Raw genomic sequence first — 18017 nt, 5'->3', positions numbered from 1 at the left:
ATGGAACAGCAGATAGGTCCAAGAGATACAGAGGAGGGAGAGTCAGCAGCATGTGCTGCTGAAATCCAGGGGGGGCAGGACGGCTCAAGGGAGGGTTGGGAGCCATCCACCCCGGTGGGAGCCCCGCAGGAGAAGCTGTCCACCCGCCTGGGCCACGGGATGGGTCTTCTCCACTTTGGCAAAGTCCTCTCTGTCCTCTAGGTGTGGGACCTCTGAGGGAGCCTGTCCTGGCTACCTGCTCCTGCCTCTTGGCCTGTCCCACCCCCCAGGAGCAGTGACCACATGTGGTAGACCAGAAACTTCCTGTCCACCTGTATGTCCCACCCAACTGTGGCCTCTTTGAGGTCCAGGGCAGGTGGGAGACCTCTGCAGGAAGCCCTGCCCCAGGAGGGTCAGGAGGCCCTTCTGAATGAACGCGGGGAAGGACCCCCACAGAGGGAGCCCCTTTCCGGGTCTCCAGCACGGCCGAGTCCCTCCTGTGCCTGCCTCGTGAGGCATAATCCTCCCAAGCCATCCTCACACCAACCTCCCGCCAGGCCAGCCCCTCTCTCCCACACTGATGCAGCTACATGCTGGTGACACCTATGCCCCATATGCCCTTCTGGCTGCCTTTGGCCCATTGACCCGAGCCCCCCTTCCTTCCCGCCCTCTGCCCCCTACCAGGTGGGTCACTGCCTCGGCCTCCTGCCTCTGGGGCCAGTCTTCTCGTACTGGGCGCATCCCGCAGGCCAGGCAGTCAGCAGGGCACTGTGGGCTCAGGAAGCCCTTTGCCCAGAAGCCCCCTCCAGCTCTGAGAAGACCCCTCACCTCCACCGCAGGGCTTGGAGCACGGAGTCCACTTCTTGAGGGCCCACTCGTAGCTCACAGTGTCGTCCTCCAGGACGTTGTTGCCATCCACGTTGAGTGAGTCCTCGTGGATCATGTACTTGTATGTCAGCGAGATCCGGGCTTCTCCCTGTGGGATGACCTGCGCCCGGAGATGGTTCGGAACACATCTGCCCCGCTGTCCACCCGCCCTTGGCGGCCAGTTTAGAAACACATGCCCCAGCCCACGAGCAGACGGTTCTCTTTCTGTGCCGTCGTTATGTTCTAGAAAGTGCCTGAAAGCTCTGAATTCGCGGATCCTGCACCACGGCTGGGGGGGGGAGCATGGGGCGAGGGTCCTGCCAGCCTCTGGTAAGGATACTTTCACCCACTGTCAATACATAGACTTATTTTATGTGTGTTTCTGCTCGAGGCCACCTTGGTTTATGCGGCTGACCCGTTCACGCTGACCTCACGGCCGCTGCACTGAAACTCCGGCCCAAATGAAGCTCAGCCAGCACACTGATGGGCACACCACCCACGCTTGTGCTCGGAACCCCCGACAGCGCTCGACACCACGCCTGGGGCCACTCCGAACAGTGAAACCATCCCCCCAGGTGGCACAAAACTGTGGAAAGCGCAGCCCCACACGCACGGGGAAAAGGACCCTGGTTTTCAGCACAGGACAGAATGAGGAGCAGGGCAGCCCCCTGCTCCGCCTCCACGGGGACGACTCAGATCTCTTGTTGCTCTGCCCGCGGTCTGGGAATGGCCGTGGAATCACCACCAGCAGAGACACGGGGATAACTAACTCGCTTCGGCAAGCAAGTAAATTTTGCAGTATGGAGACAGCAGCCGCCGAGCTGCGTCTGCGCTGCCACAGCCAGGTCACCGAGGGCACTTCCGGGGGTGAGGTCCCTGCAGGTGAGCTGAGCAGAGGGGCGCACGTGCATGACACACACCCACGCCACAGGGGCCCGCCCTGGTGTCCCGGGCTCAGGTGCCCAAACCCAACCATGGGCACTCGCCTTCAAGGAGGAGTTAAAGGCCCCTGAGCCTTATCTGGACTGTTTTAAATTCTTCCCAAATAAAACATTTTACTTATGCAACTGAAATTAACTTTCAAAAAGCGATAAGAAAATCAAGACCCCAGGGCGAGTGGCTGGCTCTGTTAGTGGAGCGGGTGATTCTTGATCTCGGGGCTGTGAGTTCGGGCCCCACGTTGGGTGTAGAGATTACTTAAAAATAAAATCTTGAAAAAAAAAAAAAAAGAAAGGAAAAGAAAAGAAAATCAAGCCCCCTCTGGATTCTCATCACCAGGAGCGGGTCTTGGATGCAGGAGAGTTGGCGTCCAGCCCCGCTTAGGGACAAAGTCCCATGTGACCTGGGTCTGGGAGTCTAACCTCCCGAACCCCGTCGATCACTCCTGAGGCACTACAAGATTTGGATGGGATGGCAGACGTGAGCAGACACGACGAAAGGTGGCCGTGAATGCCATTTGGAAGGGGAAACTGAAACCCTTAGAGAGGAGATTTGACTGCAGTCCCCCAGGGCCCAATGCAGAGCCCAGATTCTCATGTCTCAAGGCTCCATGTCTGACATAAACGGAGACCTTGGTCCAAAGGGCAGGCCGGGGAGCTGTTCCAAGAGGGGCCCGAAGGACCCAGCGTCCCCAGGCACCCCCTCCATCTCCATCCCAGGCAGGCCTGGCCCCTGCCAACACTTACCAGCACGGTGATGGTTCCGTGAAGTGGGCCCATGGTCTGCAGCGTCTCCCGGCCGTCCTCATCCCGGTACTCCCACTCCACACCCATCGCAATGAAGGATTTGGAATTGGGATCCATGTCATTCTCTTCATTTAAAATGAACTTGCCTGTCTCCAGGTTCTTGACGGCTGAGAAAGGCAGAAGACAGTCCCCCCGCCATGATCACTCAGGGGCAGGAACCGGACATGTTGGGAGAGAGGCTGGCAGGGTCCACAGGTCTGGACTGGTGAGGGGAGAGTGGGGAGCATATCCCCCTGTCTGTCCCAGCCACCCTCTGCCAGGGACCCGGCTGTGCCAGGGACGGCCCAGATCGCCGTGGGAACCAGCCTCACCCTCTGCTGCTCAGCAGAGCTACACTTCCCAGGGCCCTTTCCTGGATCTGCCCCCACAGGCGTTGGGGTGCAAGGGCTTCACGCAGCCACTGTCGGGGCTACCTTCCTGCAATCTAATCAGAGCCACTCTCTCCTGCACCCCACCCCCGCCTCCTGGGCACAGGGCTGGGGTGAGGCTTCCTGCCATCGGGTGGGCATATGTCCAGCTGAAAAGCAGAGTCTCCTCACCCCAAGCTGGTGCCCTGTGAGGTCCCCACACATGGTCAGAGGCCTGGCTTGACCAGGGGGTGGCATGGGCCACAGGGAATACCCCAGGATAAGCAGGTGTCTGCGCCAAGCACCAGGTGGTCAGGAAGCCCCAAGCTTCCCACAGTGTGGACGGCAGCTACTGGGGGGCTGCTGGAAGATTTTAGGAAGCCCCAGACAGGGATCACAGAAGGAGGAAGTTGGTCTCCGGTAGTGCTTGGTCCATGCCACAAAGGAAGCTTCAGCAGGGGCCTGCAGGCCCTCAACTGGCCACCCACCTGGCTCCTCTTATGCAGAGAGATCAGCCCCCAGACCTGGAGCCTGCAGCAGGAAAGTGTGTAGACAGAAGTGTCTTTCCCTCCAGGAATCAACTTTAGATTTACTTGCCACTTAAGGCAAGTGGTACTGGTTTTGCATTTTGGGTAGCAATATAAAGTTTTCTCTTAAAATAGGGAAGAAAGAAAAATGTGCATTAAAACAGAGTGGGGGTGCCCGACAGTGGCACTTTGGGAGCCCCTGACCCAGTCCGGTCTCCAGGGCATAAGGAGGAAGGTGGGTGGGGCCCAAACTGGGAGAAGGGACTTGTCCAGGATCTCCCCAGTGACCCCCAGCATCACTTTGGACTTGAGCCCACGACCACCCAGGAGGCAGGGACCAGGTGCCTTCAGGGGGTGGGGGTGAGGATGGGTGAAGGCTGCAAGGGGTCATGGGAATCTCGGAGGGCACGGTCCCATGGGCAGGCAAGGTCACTCAGAGTTGTATGAACATCCACATTTGCAAGAGATGCCAGAAAGCCCTATTCCAGGTAGAATCTCTTGAGTTTAAAATTAAACTAATTGGAAATATGCAAATACAGGTTGTGACCCCATCCGCAGGCCAGCCCAGGTGCCTTCTCGTTGGTGTGGGGGCTGCTGCCCAGGACTCTGCCTGCCTTCCAATGGGTAGCGGGGGCCTTCCCCTTTGGCCTTGAGATGGAGGAGGGGGTAGGCAGTCACCATTCTGTGGGCTGGGAGTATGGCATGCTTTAGACTCATGTCCCTCCCCAGCTGCTGCCGGAGAAGGCTTTCCACCAGGAGGTGACCCCGGGAAAGATCCCCGTGGGCTGAGCTGGGGACAAGGGAGATGGAGCTGCAGCTGGGCCTCCCAGCCTGACCTCTGACCCCTGGGCTCTCTAGCCACCCCCAGACCTGCTGCACTTCAGAGACTCACCCAGGTGGTGGCTGGTGCTGTCTGCCTCCTGGATGAGCAGGTGTCTGGCTCCTGCTGGGATCTCAAACATCTTGATGTAACCTTTGTTGGGATGTGGGGAAACAAAGCCAAATGAGTCAGAAGAGGCTGCTGGGATGCGGGCAATGCACGGGGGGGTCTCGCCCTCGAAGGCTGTTCCAGAGGGCTCCACGTTTCATGGGCTTTGGCCGCCCACCTGAACAAGAGCCGATGGGAAAGGCAGTGTGTCCCAGCAGGCCAAAGCCCTTCTGCTCCTCTTCAAATCCCAGGTGCTCCCTGGGCCTTTTCCCCTGGAAATGTGGCAGGAACCCTCAGGACGGCCCTGGGGCCACACCTGGGCTTGAAGCTAAGATGCCATGTCTGGGAGGGAGGCCCTCAGTGAACTGCTTGGCCTCCTGGACCTTAGCCACTTAATCTGCAAACTGAAGACCCCTGGGCTCCCGCACCCTGGTGCCAGCTCTGAGTCATGGCAGTGGCCCTCTTCTAAGAGGCAAACCAAAGCGGCTTCTCCCCATTTCAGACAGCGGTATAGTCACTGCAGGCTCACCCAGAGGGCTGTTTTTCCAGCGCTCAGGTCGGCCAGGGACCCCCAGTTCCCCAGCCCCATCGTGCGGCTCTGCAGTCGTGCTTACCAGCCCAGGGCAGTGCTGCTGAAAGCAAGCTGGGGCAGGAGCCAGGAGCAAGGGACCCAGAGGCCGGTTGGGCAGCTCTGGAAGGCAAGGGAGGGGTGCCCTATGCAGGGCCCAGCCTCAAATAAAGACTGAGATCTGCCTCGTGCACCTGTAGGTTGGAATTCTCTGCCCTGACCCCTGAGACCTGGCTTCCCCGTTCCACATTCACCCTGGCTTAGGCTATGCCTGACTTACAATCCTTCTTCCACATCAAGGCCACCCCCTCCCCAATCCTGCGGCAGACAATCAGGCACCAGGGGCCGGAGGGAGGGGCTCACTCACCGAGCTTCTTGGGGGAGCGTGTGAATGTGCCCTTGACCACTTTACAGTGGGTGTTGTCCCCTCCACACACGCCGCACTTGTCCTCCTGCTTGCTGGAGCTGATCACTCCATCACAGCCCACCTTCTGCAGGGGAACAGGGTGTAGTGTGTACTCTCCATGTGAGCCCTCTCCATGTGAGCCCTGGCCTGATCTATGCCTCAGGGCCCTGCCATCTGTTTCCTCTGCAGCTTAGGCCCATGTCTCCCTTCTCCCTTCGCAGTTCCTGGTGCAGGAGAAGGAGACAGGGCTTTGGAGCAAGACAGACCCTGTGTGCCCACCCACGGACCAGCCACTCCTGCCCCTCCTCTGCTCATCTGGACAGTGTGACCTCGCAGGGCTCTGCACAGCCTGACCGGGGCCACCTTCCGAGATTGTCCTGGCCTGGCGAGCTACCCTCTGCATGGATGTCTCTGTCCCCATGGCTGTGAATCAGACCTGGCCTCTCCCCTTCTCCCAGGGGGCCATGCAGTGCAGCCCATCTGGGGCTCCCACCCAAAGCCCAGGCCCGCACACCCCAAGAATGCAATGCCCCCTTTAGTCTGTCTCCAGGGTGCCTGCGCAGGAGGTGACAAGAATTGGTGAGAACAACTGGGCCTCCATTCGTTCAACAAATCCTCTCAATATCGCCCACTCCAGTGTCAAAATTATTCCACACCAAGCGGGGATGCTCCTTTGCCCTGAGCCACCTGGCACAGGTAGTAATAAGTTCAAGTTCCTCTCCTCTCCATAGCTCTGGAAGCACACCACTCCCCAGGGCCAGGGAAACTCCACGGAAGGAGCTCTTGCAGGACAACGGCCCTGAGCATGTCACGTGAGGCCACTCTGTCCTAGCTCCGCCAAGGAAGACAGCCCAGCCTCTGAGCTGGTCAGCTCCCTCTGCCTGTCCTAAAGTGCACCAGAGTGTCATGGGTTTCCCTTTTTGCCAAGCCTACGAGGAAGCTCAGAGCCAATTTTCCCTTCATGGTAATCCCAACCACCTACCTCTAGAGAAACCCACTTTTCCCTCTGCTCTTTGCCTTCTGACATTTGTCTTACGAGGCCCTTTGAGGGCAGGGGCTCTGCACCATGAAAGGGCTACAGAGGAGTGGTTCATGAATCATGTTTGAAGGTGTGGACAGACGTTGATGATCTTTGGTCTTACCCATCTATGTGTAATCACAAGCTCTTTGAATCATTTTTGGAAGCGAGCAGGGTGAAACACAATCAATGAAATGAACATGCTGCTGTTTATTGTAATGATTCCCGGGGGTAAAATTAGCCAAGGAAGACAGCGTGAACTACCAGGGAAAAAAAGAAGACCAAACGAGGGGCGCCTGGGTGGCACAGCGGTTAAGCATCTGCCTTCGGCTCAGGGCGTGATCCTGGTGTTCTGGGATCGAGCCCCACATCAGGCTCCTCCGCTATGAGCCTGCTTCTTCCTCTCCCACTCCCCCTGCTTGTGTTCCCTCTCTTGCTGGCTGTCTCTATCTCTGTCGAATAAATAAATAAAATCTTTAAAAAAAAAAAAAAGAAGACGACCAAACGAAACATCAGTCCTTAAAGGCGCAGAACCCTGAGCCGAACGTGTACGCCTTCTGTTTCTAGGTGTGTGGTCTCAGGGGGCGCACCTCTCAAACTCTTGAGTTTGTTTCCATGTTTGTGACATGGTGTCAGAGCAGCCCAGTGTGCGGAGGCTGTTGCTGCGGGAGAGAGGAGATGGTGCTCGGAAATAGTCACAGGCTCCCTTCCTCAGGGAAGGCTGGAGGTGATGCGGGGTGGGGGGGGACCCCCTTTCAGGCCAGGACAGTTACAGTCCCCGGGAGAAGGGCTGCTCTAGCCTCTCACCTGAGGGGGATTCATGCTCAGTTCCAGACGAATAAACCAGAAGCAAAAAGCCTCAGAGCCGTAGAGGCAGGTGGGAGCCAAGGCAGGTGTGTGCTGGTGCCAAGGAGCAAAGCAGCATCTGGAAGGCGCTCTCCCGGACTCCCGGACTTTGAAGTCCACGCCAGATCATGCACCTTAAGTGAGAACCAGCTCTAATCTAGAAGCTCTCCACTGGTTCATGTGCTCTTTCTAGAAAGGCTTGCAGCCCATGTACAACCCAAAACACTAATTAGAAATTCAGCTGGAGGATATCTGGACAGAGGGAAAACGAAGCAACAGGCTGCATTTCAAGACACTTGCTCCAATGGAGACTTTGTTCTGAGAGTCACAGAAGGTGAGCAAAAGGGAAAACAGAATAAATTAACTGCTTGATCTGTAAGAACGCCAGAGATATTAAAATAACCTGTCACCCTGTTTCCTTACTTCTCAGACACATTTTTTGTACCCTTTTGCTTTTTCTGAAATCGAGGTATGTCTAATGACCACAGTGGACAGGACCTTGCCTGCCCCGGAGAGGAGCGGTTTCGTCTGGGCAGCTGCTGGGCAGCTCATCGGGTGGCATGACCGCCAGGCACAGGCAAGCACCGTCCCCGGCTCAGGGAGCCTCCAACCCGGGCAAGTGTCTACTGACCTTCAGGAGATAATTTTTTAACACTCAGTGGTCTGAACGAGGGGGAACGTGCTCCTCAGACGTTAACTGAGTAGAAAGGCTGATGAAAACCAGGGTCTTCGCGTGGGCCTGAAATCTTGCTTGCGGTCCTATTGGGGTTGAGAGCTCAGGCTGGGGAGGGCTCGTGTCCCCAAGTGGCTCTGCATGGCTGCTGCCCACGGAGGCCACGGCCAGAGAGGGCTGGCAGCTGGACTCTGCTCAGATTCAAGCCCGGGGGGGAGACACTGGTGGAGGTGGTGGGCTCCCTGTCCCTCGGGGAGGGGCCCGGAGGCAACGAGGTGCTGCTTCCCTCCCTCCCATCTGTTATGAAATCCCGCGGGCAAGCCCTCAGATCAGGACAGATGCTAGCTTCTTTCAATCTCCGCCTTTCTCGTTGCAATTTTCGGATGACATATCGACAGCACACTATTACTTTCTCAGGCCAGTGGACTGTGCCCTTTATCCCCTCGGCCTCATTTAATTCTTGATGCTCTTTTCATTCCCTGCTCTGTGGGTGTGTGCACACGTGCATCTCCTGACGTGTCTTCTGCTGTCACTTCACCCTTAACCTTCCTGAGGTGCTGTGTTTTGATATTCCCTAATTGACAGCGTCCACTTGGACATGATTTTTGGCTCAGCATGAGATTCTTTTACAAGACGGGCTGCACATCCCCAGGCATTGTGAGGACTTGGTACCTCGTCTTAACTACTGCTCACATCTTTGGTGCGGCCCCAACCTTTCTGTCTCCTTTGCTTTAGAACTTCTGCATTATGACCACATATAAACGTAAATATTTCTATTTTCCAATGATGCAAAAAATCTCTCATCTTGCTGTTGTTCCTTCAAAATCACCATTAATTAATGAAATGCTTCATCTGTTTTTCGACTGTCAATGGTGGGAGCGAAGCTCTAGCCCCCGAGATGATGAATGAGTACTCTGGCTTCTCTGTCATGTTCACGACCACATCACAGCTGCCACTTAAAGCAACTTCTATTACTAAATATTTCCCATGCTCACGGCTTGTGCTGGTCATTGTTCTAAAATTTTCTGTGTCTTACGATGTTCTGTTTTGTTTTTAAAAGATTTTATTTTTTTAATTTATTTTAGAGAGACAGAGAGTGTGTGCGCACAAGCAGGGGGAGGGGCAGGGGAGAGAGAGAATCCCAAGCAGACTCCTGGCCGAACGCAGGGCCCGACGTGGAGCTCAATCCCACAACTCTGAGACCGTGACCCGAGCTGAAATCGAATCAGATGCTCAACCAACTGGGCCACCCTGTGTCTTACAATGTTTTGACATCTTAAAGAACTTGCTGGCCAGGGACAGGCTGCCCCTCCCTCGTGCCCGCACTTGGGGGTAGCAAAGGGCCGGTCTAGGAGCTCGTTTCATATGTAAACCAACATTCCCCCATCACCCCCTTTATCTGCCTCTCACGCATGAGCTGATACTTCCCCTGCCTGGAATCATCCCCAGGCCAGATACCAGGAAGCCAGGGCCTCCCCTCCAGCCTGAAGCCTGCCTGCATTGTTCATACTCGCCCATCCTCAGCTGTTTCCTGTGCCCGGCCTGCCTTTCCCGAGGGAACCCCCATAAAAGCTCTGTCCCCCTACTCCTTTCCTCCCCCCAACCAAACCTGGTGCTTCCCCACGGGGCCCTGCATAGCGAGGTGAGCCCTTCCCTTGGGAAACCTAAGTAACCCACTCTTCCTTCAATGGCATTGACCTCTCTGGGTCGTCACTCGGTCACCTTCATAAATTAAAACCCCACAGGAACAAAAGCAACGGTGCTATCTTTGTCCTCAGTATGTGGTTTCAACCCCTGAGCAGACTGTGCAGCCTGGCCTCCCTGCTGGACTCAGCGCCCCCCGGCCTCTGCCGCTGCGTCTGGAGGAGCTCCTTTGCTGCGGGCTGTGAGCCACCCTCTTCTGTGAGCGGACAGAAGCCCTGAGCACAAGTCTGGCGGCCCCGCACCCCACCTCCTCACTCTCCTGGCCTCACCCTCTTTCTCAGGGGCGCCTGCAGGAATCTGCCAGGCTCTCTGCCCGAGACCTCCCGAAGATCCCGTCTCTCAGGAAAACAAGATGTAAGTCAGCCTCTATGATCCTACAATCAGTCTTGCCTCCTCAGACTCTAGGGGCCCCTCCAGCTGTTTCTAGGGAGCCTGACAGAGGGCAGGCCTGTGCTCACGCCATGATTGTATGCCAAGCTTATCCCACCCTTGTTTCTTATGACAGCCTGAAATTGAAGCCGAAGACGCAATATTGATGGAAAACACGGCATTTCTACAAAAAGCCGAACCAACGAGACCCATGGTGGGCCCCCCTGATCGAGAACAAGCTGTCCAGGGCCCAGCAGAGTGCAAGGACGTGGCAGCACTTTGCAGCGGGTCGCCTGTGAACCACGTGTGACAGAATCACCCGGGAAGCATGTAAAATTCACGCTCCCAGGCCCGGCCTGGAGCTACAGAATCAGAACCTCTGAGGTGGGGCCCTCGAGCTCCCCGGGGGCCCTAAACGCACTCCAGTCGAGAGCCCTTGGCACAGGGAAGCGATCATGCCTGCCCTGCTCCCGATTCCGACACTTTGCATGCTTAGCCTCCATGAGGCCATGAGGCCACTCAGTAACCCCAAGAAGCCGACACCCTGGGCCGGGGGGACCCCCACGCCCCTGCGCCCCCGCGCGTCCCATCGTGCACCATTCGCTTCATGGACACCACCTCCCCGGTCTCCTTGGACTCGCAGTAGAGGTGGCACCTCTCCTTGGCTGGAAGGGAAGCGGCAGGGTGTTGGCGATGAGGGTCAGCTGCATGGCTCGCTTTCTCCCCAAGCTTGCTCAAGAGAAGCACCATGCAAGAGAAAAGTTCTCGCCAGACTCTTCATGGGATACACTTGCCCCCTTGCCCCGCCACATGCCTGCCCTGGGCCTGGGACAGAAAGCGAAAGGGGGCAGGTGACTACAACCCCCTTGGGGACTTTGACCCTAGGCTATTGGATTTAGAAAGAGCTTTTCCCAACAGAGCCAGGCTGATGTTGGCGCAAATCCCAGAGGCTCTGACAGCCTTTCCCTGCAGACTGCAGCCCCCCTCTGAGACAGGGACACTGTCTGCTCTGGCACCCACTCCCAGAACCGCACAGGCTGGCTGTGTGGCAGGCGCTTGGCTGCTGTAACGCACATGGGTGATGGAGACAGCACAGCAGGCCTGTGTCTGGTGGCCCTCCCCTGCCCAGTGCTGGAAGGGGCAGGAACGGTATGTTTAAAGTTCTGGGACTGGGCCCTGTAGCAACACCAGCCCGGGTGGGCTCTGCTGACAGCCCCAGCCTGCCCGCAGCCTGGGCACGGCCTCTGAGCACCCGCCCCACTCCAACCCCGGGGGGCTCACCGTCCCGGTGCTCGTGGGGCAGCCAGTGGTGTTGGGCGTCGCCGTGCTCAAAGTACAGGTCCCACTGCCGGCACTGCTCCTCGCGGAAGTCAGCCAGGGGGTCAGGGCAGTCCTGGGAGTTGCAGAGCTGGAAATCGTAGCCAAGGCCTGAGCAGGTGCGGCCCCCGTTGGCCGGGCTGGAGGAGAAAGGGGAAGGTCTTGTGGCTTGGTGCCGCCAGGAAGAGGCCAGCATGTGGGGTGCCACTTGTGGGATTGTGGGGATTCCTGCATCTCAGGCGTGGGGATGCAGCTGTGCAGAATGAAGGGACCCAGCCCTGACCTGTCCTGTCCTAGCTGTAGGCCCCGGGCAATCCCCCACCATCCATTAAGTATAGAGGGGCTGGTAATCCCTCCCTCTGGGACCCCTGTGGGACGGCAGCATCAGCTGGGCCCCCATGCACCCCCCCACCCCCAGCTCCTGTCGCTGTGACTGAACCAACAGTGGGCTGTGGCTGGCTGTTAAGACTCTGCCTTTCCTGGGACATAAATCCCAAGATGGAGGAGGTGGGGGAGTCTCCTCTACATCCGGGCCTAGTCCCGTGCCTGACCCATGGTGGGGACTCATTTCCAAACCAGCAGAATCCCGCCACACAAGTTTCCAGCAAGGGTCAGGGACGCAGCAGACACTCTGTTTCCTGGCTTCCCCCCACCTCAGAGACCTGGGCTGAGTTTCCCTAATTTCCTCACTTCGCTGAGAACAGCTCTCATCTACAAAGCACTAGCCCCACAGCAAAGGCCAGAAAAGGCGCCAGTTGTGGGTCAGCAAGTCCCTCTTGCAGGCGGGGCGGTGGGGCACAGCAGGACTGCACCCTGGGAGGAGCTGGGGCCTCAGTGTTGCCATCTGCCCAGAGCGGCAGCGCCAAGCAGAGTCTGAGGCCCCACCAGAGACTTGGGCAAGGGTCACCCTGTGCCCACGTGACAGGGGTGGTCACTGCGACCGCGTGTGGTACAGCAGAGCGGACAAGGAACAGGGCTGGCTTCCACGAGGCCCCTCCCCCAGGGCTGTGTTCTTGAGGGAAGGCGGTGGGAAAAAGCTACGCCAGAAATGTGCGGAGAAAGCAGCAGGGGGCCTCCGTGTTGGATGGGGTGGATGAAAAGGAGGAGCAGCTCTGAGATTTATACAGGGCTACTACCCACGGGGTCACGGGGAATGACAACCTGACCAGGGCATCCCCAGGATGGTATGCAGGTGTGGGAAGCAGCAGGAAGGAGGCACACTGGTTCCAACGGAGAGCCACGCAAACTCCAAAAGAGAAAGTGAGCTGGAGAATTCAGGGGAGGTGGGCGAGGAAGACCAAGTGCAGAGCCGGAGACAAGACCACCCGTGGTTTTGCTGTCACAGAGTGGGGAGAGCGAAGGACACAGGGGGAGCCCGGGCTAGTGAGCAGGGGCAGCTGGGAACTGCACAGCATCTCCATGCTGGCCCCTGTGCTGTGGGAAAGGCCACAGACAGACGAGCACAGGGAGCCACAGCTTGTGGGACAGCGTGAGATCCGGCGGTCACCCCCGGGGAGGATGCACGAAAGGGGAGGTGCGTGGGGCCTGCCTGGGATGCTGACACAGAGGCTGCATGGAGCCCAGGAGCTCTGAAATGCTCTGGGCCCCGCAGCTACCCAGGTTGCCCACTGATGCTGGTGGAAACAGTTGTCATGGCTCCCTGACAGCACTGTCTGACCAGCACTGATGCAGAGGGAGTGCCGACCCTGGGCCTGATGGCTCATGTGAACAGACAGCTCTTGTCTTGGTTGCTCTGGTCTCTTGTTGCCACCAAGGAGGCTGGGGCAGCCGGAGGAGTAAAAACTCCGTGGAGCACACAGGTGAAGAAAGACAGAAGAACACGGGGCCCGTCTCCCCAACCTCAAGCCTGGCCTGGAGATGAGTGCTCCGGACCCGAAGCACCCAGAGTCAGGCACCAGGCTTCAGGGCTTGGACGCCAGGGGGGCTGGGCCAGATCTGCTCTCTTGGCTGTGCAGCCTGGACCAAGTCACTCCATCGGCACATGAAGGGGCAGCAGAGATTAAGTACAGGTCCTGAGGCTTGCTGCAGGCCAGGTGCCGTGCCATGGGATGGGAGCCCTGACGGTCCTCACCCAGCACCCCAGAGCCTCTGTGGTTCTAACGTCCTATCTTGTCAATCTCGTATCTCATCCCGAGGCAGGTATAATAGCCCCAGGGCTGCTTGAAAGGAGCCGGGACGGGGTACTCTGCACCTGACCAGGATGGGGCCTGGAGCCCTCGGGTAGGAACTGGTCAGAAGCAGGGGGAGAATTCTCCAGGCATGATCTGGGGCAACTGGCCCCAAGCACAGGTGCCCCCTGAGGTTTGGGCTTTCCCACTGCTGGACCCCAGGGCATGGGTCCCTTCCCGACTGATGTGGACTCTCTCCCCAGAGCTGAGACTACTGACCCCCTCTGGCTCCCTGGGGGCCGGTTCAGGGCCTAGCCAAGTGGGGCATGGGAACTGCTGCAGAGGTCAGAGCCCAGCCCGTCTGGAAGGGCCTCAGAGACCTGTAAGGCTTAAAGTTTGGGGTCACAGGCTCCTTTGAGAAGTTGATATGAAACTAGAAACCTGCTCCTCCAGAAAAACACACGTGTACATAAAATCATACCCAATACTCCTGAGGCCGTGATGGGACCCAAGGCAGGGTGATGAGCTTAGGACTCAGGCTTAGGGCTTAGGGCCCCAACCCAAATATCGAGGGGGTCCAAGTGGATGGAGGAGATGAGTGAAGACAGCTGGGTTGGGCTGCCCCATGAAGGGGGTGTCCTGAGTTGTTCATCATCCACCAGCCTGTATTTGGGCCTGGTGTTGCAGGGATGCCCAATCTGGAAGCTGGAAATAGGATTCTCTTTTTTTTTTGATGTGAAATTCCGGATATTTTTGTATTTTCCTGTGAACCAAGATCTTTAAAACATCAAACAGGCCAAAGAAAGAATGACAAAAGCCACACGTCTTCCTGCAGCCATGGGGCATCCTCGGGAAGGTGGAAGACCAGAGTGAGAGGTCATCTGTGGGGGGTTCTGCTCACATGACTGTACCTGCACCCACAATCAATCCATGAGGTAGGCTACCTGAGGCCTGGGGGGCTCACTGATGTGCCCCGAGTCACACAGAGCTGCAGGGGCCCAGGCTGCACGGCCCCCTTTCCACGGGCAGTGCACTGCATGAGGCAAGGTGCAGGACTGGCGGGGCTCAGACCTGAGAGAGAGTCACAGGATGGGGTGGAATGGCGGGCATAAAAGGAACCTGGGGGAGGACAGCAGAGCACAGGGCTTGGGGCCTGCATGGGAAGCAGGAGGGGGAGCACAGCCGGGAGTGGGAGCCTGGCAAGCACGGGGACAACCTCCCTGGGCGACCTCTGCCATACACTCCCAGGATGGCATGTCGCTGCCCCTGCCTCTCGCCTGACTGTACACAGCTGCTCTCCTGCTCAGCCTCCAGCATCCGGGAGCCCAAGAGGGCCCTCCTCCTTATCCCCATTTCCCTGTCTCTGCTACACCTTCGTCTTCCATGCCCTTGACCAAGAAGCACAGAGTAAGTCGATGTCTAGAGCAGGGTGCAGGCCAGGTCGGGGGAATAGCCCCAGGCCAGCGGCCCAGGGGACGAGGTTTCTAAGACTCCAGGGCTGGCTCTGCCCCAGTAGGCTGTGTGACCTGAGGCAAGACCCTTCCCTCTCTGAGTCTCTGCTTCTTTCCAGGGATGGTGACGAGGCACCCGGGCTGCCTGCCCTACACCCTCTCCAGAAGTGGTGGACACGGGGGCCCTGCAGGATAAGGCCGGCCAGTGAGGGGCCTGTGAGGGGCCTTGGGGACCTGAGCGATCACACAGGAGGGTGGGAAACAGCGGGGCCAACTCACTGTGGGTTGTCACACTGGCGGGTCCTGAACTTCACGCCTGTGCCGCAGGTGCGCGAGCAGGAGCCGAACGGACTCCAGGCACCCCAGTTGCCATCCCGTTTGAGGATGTCAGGCGTCAGCCAGATGCAGTGTCCTTTGAAGCAGTGCTGAAAGACAGAAGGTCACTCCTATACCACCGTTCCAGGGCCACTCAGACACCCCATACTCTTCAGCCTGCAGTTCCCCTGATGTCTGCTTGGCCCTGGAGGCACTGGGAAAGTGGACCTCATGTCCCCCTAGAAGTTCAGAGCCCCATCGGAGGCCCAGTGAGGTGCTGGCCCGCCTTGCTCCCCTTGACCGCCACCCCAGCCACCCACCATCCTCCGTGTCTTGTTCAGCCCGCTCTGTCCCCTCAGTCTGAGCCCGCCCCACACCCCACACCCTACACCATGTCTCCGGGTGAGGCCACAGGTGTACCTACACAGGGCACGTTCATAAAGAAGCAACCGGCAGGTCAGGCCAGCGACTCCACAGACATACAGGACTTACCAGCTTACGTTTAAAGGACATACAATGGAAATGAAGGTCGGGTGACAAGCTGACACGGTAAACATTCATGAATGCAGTGAGCACGACACCAGCGCTCAGGGAACACAGACCTACAGCTCGAATCTGGTCACGCTGCTCCCCAGCCCCCTATGGGGAGGACACTTACACAAACTATTGCCACTTTAGGAAGACGATTACAACATGTAAAACACTATCTTAGATCTAAAATGGAATACTGATGTAGAAAAAGAAAAGACATCACAAAAAGTTAAAAATTTAACAATGGACCAATACCACACACAACCAAAAGCAGAGAACAAGGATGTTTTTCCAATGAACTGACTGCCACAATTTTTCCTGCAATCCCGATGGCGTACTCGCCCATCCTCTGTTCATATGACCCCTGACCTGTGGGTACAGGCACAGGAGTCGGACGGACTCCAGGAGCCCTGGCTGCTGTCGGTTTCAGGATGTCAATTTTGTAGGTCTGTCTTCCATATTGAGAACAGAAAGATAATGCCGCCATTCCTCAGCGAACTTTCTCTGTAAGGGCTGGTGGCTATTTTGGCTACGTGGTCTCAGTTGTAACTACTCAGCTCTGCCACCAGAGCATGAATGCAGCTATAGACAACACATCAGTGAATGGACATGGCTGTGTTCCAAATAAAACTTTATTTACAAAAACAGGCAGCAAGTGGAAAGGTCCACAGTGGACCTATACTGGTGAGCATTATTTTTTAAAAAAACAACCACTTAAAGTACCTGGAAATTGTCCTAAACTCTATACAACAGATGGAGAAACATTGATTCAAGAATGTCTATGAAATCTTGGTAAGAACAGTGGAAGTCTATGGCATTCAGGCCACAACCCTTGCCCATACCTTCCCTCCAGCTCAAGGGGCCAGAAGCTTTACGGCCTGGAAGATGGAGCTATCTATCCTCCCTGCTCCCAGTCTGGGGCTATGGTTTGACCCTGGGAAAGGCAAGCAGCTGGCACTTCCCAATTCACAATTCTGTGTTGCAGAACATCAACTTCAGGCAGTAGAGGCCAAGAGGACTGGGTCTCCCATTGCTGCATGAAGACTCCACACCGGAGAGGTCAGGCCAAGAATACTGGCTCTTGACAGCCTCTTTCCTAGCTTGTTTGTAGGGCAGAGGTTCCATTATAAAAAGAAAAAACCAAGAAGAGTAGGAGCTGCCATCCCCATCCAGTGACCACTCGTAGGCCAGGATGTGACTCTGGGAGAAGTGGGCCACCCTGGCCTTCATTCCAGTGCAGTGGTGTAGTGGTTTTCCCAGGGGGAAAGGCAGAACATCCAGCTCCATACCTCTCCCAAGGGGGACTGACTCTATTTGGAACAGAGCATGGGGAAGTTCATACCTACAGGCATTTTCTAAAACAACAGAAATCTTAGTAGTGAGTTGAGAGATTAAGAGGAGGCCAGGAGCTCCATGATGCTAATAGCAATAAGTAAAATGGTAAAACAACCAATAGCGTAACAGAAAGAACAAAGGCAAGACAGCTAAGACCCCTCCTGGGGTCTGAGTAAGGCTCAAACATGGGCAACATCCTGCTTTTGTGAAAGGCTCAGAATTTCACTGGGTCATACTGTGGACAAGTCGTACTTGAGGGCATTCTCAAAAGCACACGGGAACCAGTTAGCAGCTAGTGAAATCTAACTGGGTGACACCAGTAGAGGCAGAACAGCCAGAAGCTTCCTGGGAAAATCAGAGAAGGAGACAGAGACAACCTGGCTAATACCACTGTCCTGGGGGGGCGGGGAGTCGGGGGGTTGTCTGGTGAGGGTGATGACACACAGGCCCAAGGCTGTGACCTCCGAGGAGGTGGGGCAGTATCAGCCGCTGCACAACGCAGGATGAACAAATACAGTTTATGGAAACAGTGCAGCCGAGTCCCTAAACAAATAAACAAGCAAACAAGCAAATGACAGGACAACAAGGTGCAGGGGCATCAATATTCGAGTCTCTTCAGTGTATTATCTACAATGTCCAGTTTCCACCACAATTTCTGAGACATGAAAAGAAACAGGGAAGTGTGATCTGCACCCGGGCTAGTAAGCAGGTGATGGAAACTACCTTTGAGGAGGCCCCGATGTTGGACTTAGCGGGCAGATTTCACAACAGCTCCAAGAACAAAAGGGAACCATGTCTAAAGAACGGAAGGAGGGGAAAAGACAATGTCACACCAAATAGAAAACATCAGGAAAGAGGCAGAAAGTGCTACAAAAATGTGACAGAAATTCTGGAGTTGAAAAGTACAAAAACTGAAGTAGTAAATTCACCGAGGACTCAGCAGTGATCTGAGCTGACAGAAG

At 56.5% G+C, this 18017-nt stretch overlaps 1 protein-coding gene across 1 annotated transcript in view; it reads right to left on the bottom strand.

The window, feature by feature from the left end:
• Positions 1-18017, bottom strand: part of ADAMTS2 (ADAM metallopeptidase with thrombospondin type 1 motif 2) — a gene marked incomplete at its 5' end in the record, with an annotated part of 221959 nt that overhangs the window by 14211 nt on the left and 189731 nt on the right. Inside the window, 7 exons of the mRNA XM_034655721.1 lie at positions 808-967; positions 2532-2698; positions 4358-4438; positions 5329-5550; positions 10559-10642; positions 11259-11434; positions 15154-15299. Of these exons, the coding sequence (XP_034511612.1) occupies positions 808-967; positions 2532-2698; positions 4358-4438; positions 5329-5550; positions 10559-10642; positions 11259-11434; positions 15154-15299 (1036 nt within the window). The remainder of the gene's footprint in view (positions 1-807; positions 968-2531; positions 2699-4357; positions 4439-5328; positions 5551-10558; positions 10643-11258; positions 11435-15153; positions 15300-18017) is intronic.

This window comes from Ailuropoda melanoleuca, chromosome 3, assembly GCF_002007445.2.
Source record: "Ailuropoda melanoleuca isolate Jingjing chromosome 3, ASM200744v2, whole genome shotgun sequence".
NCBI classification, from domain to species: Eukaryota; Metazoa; Chordata; class Mammalia; order Carnivora; family Ursidae; genus Ailuropoda; species Ailuropoda melanoleuca.
The sequence above is the reverse complement of the archived record's forward strand: the minus strand, read 5'-3'. Positions and strand labels throughout refer to the sequence as shown.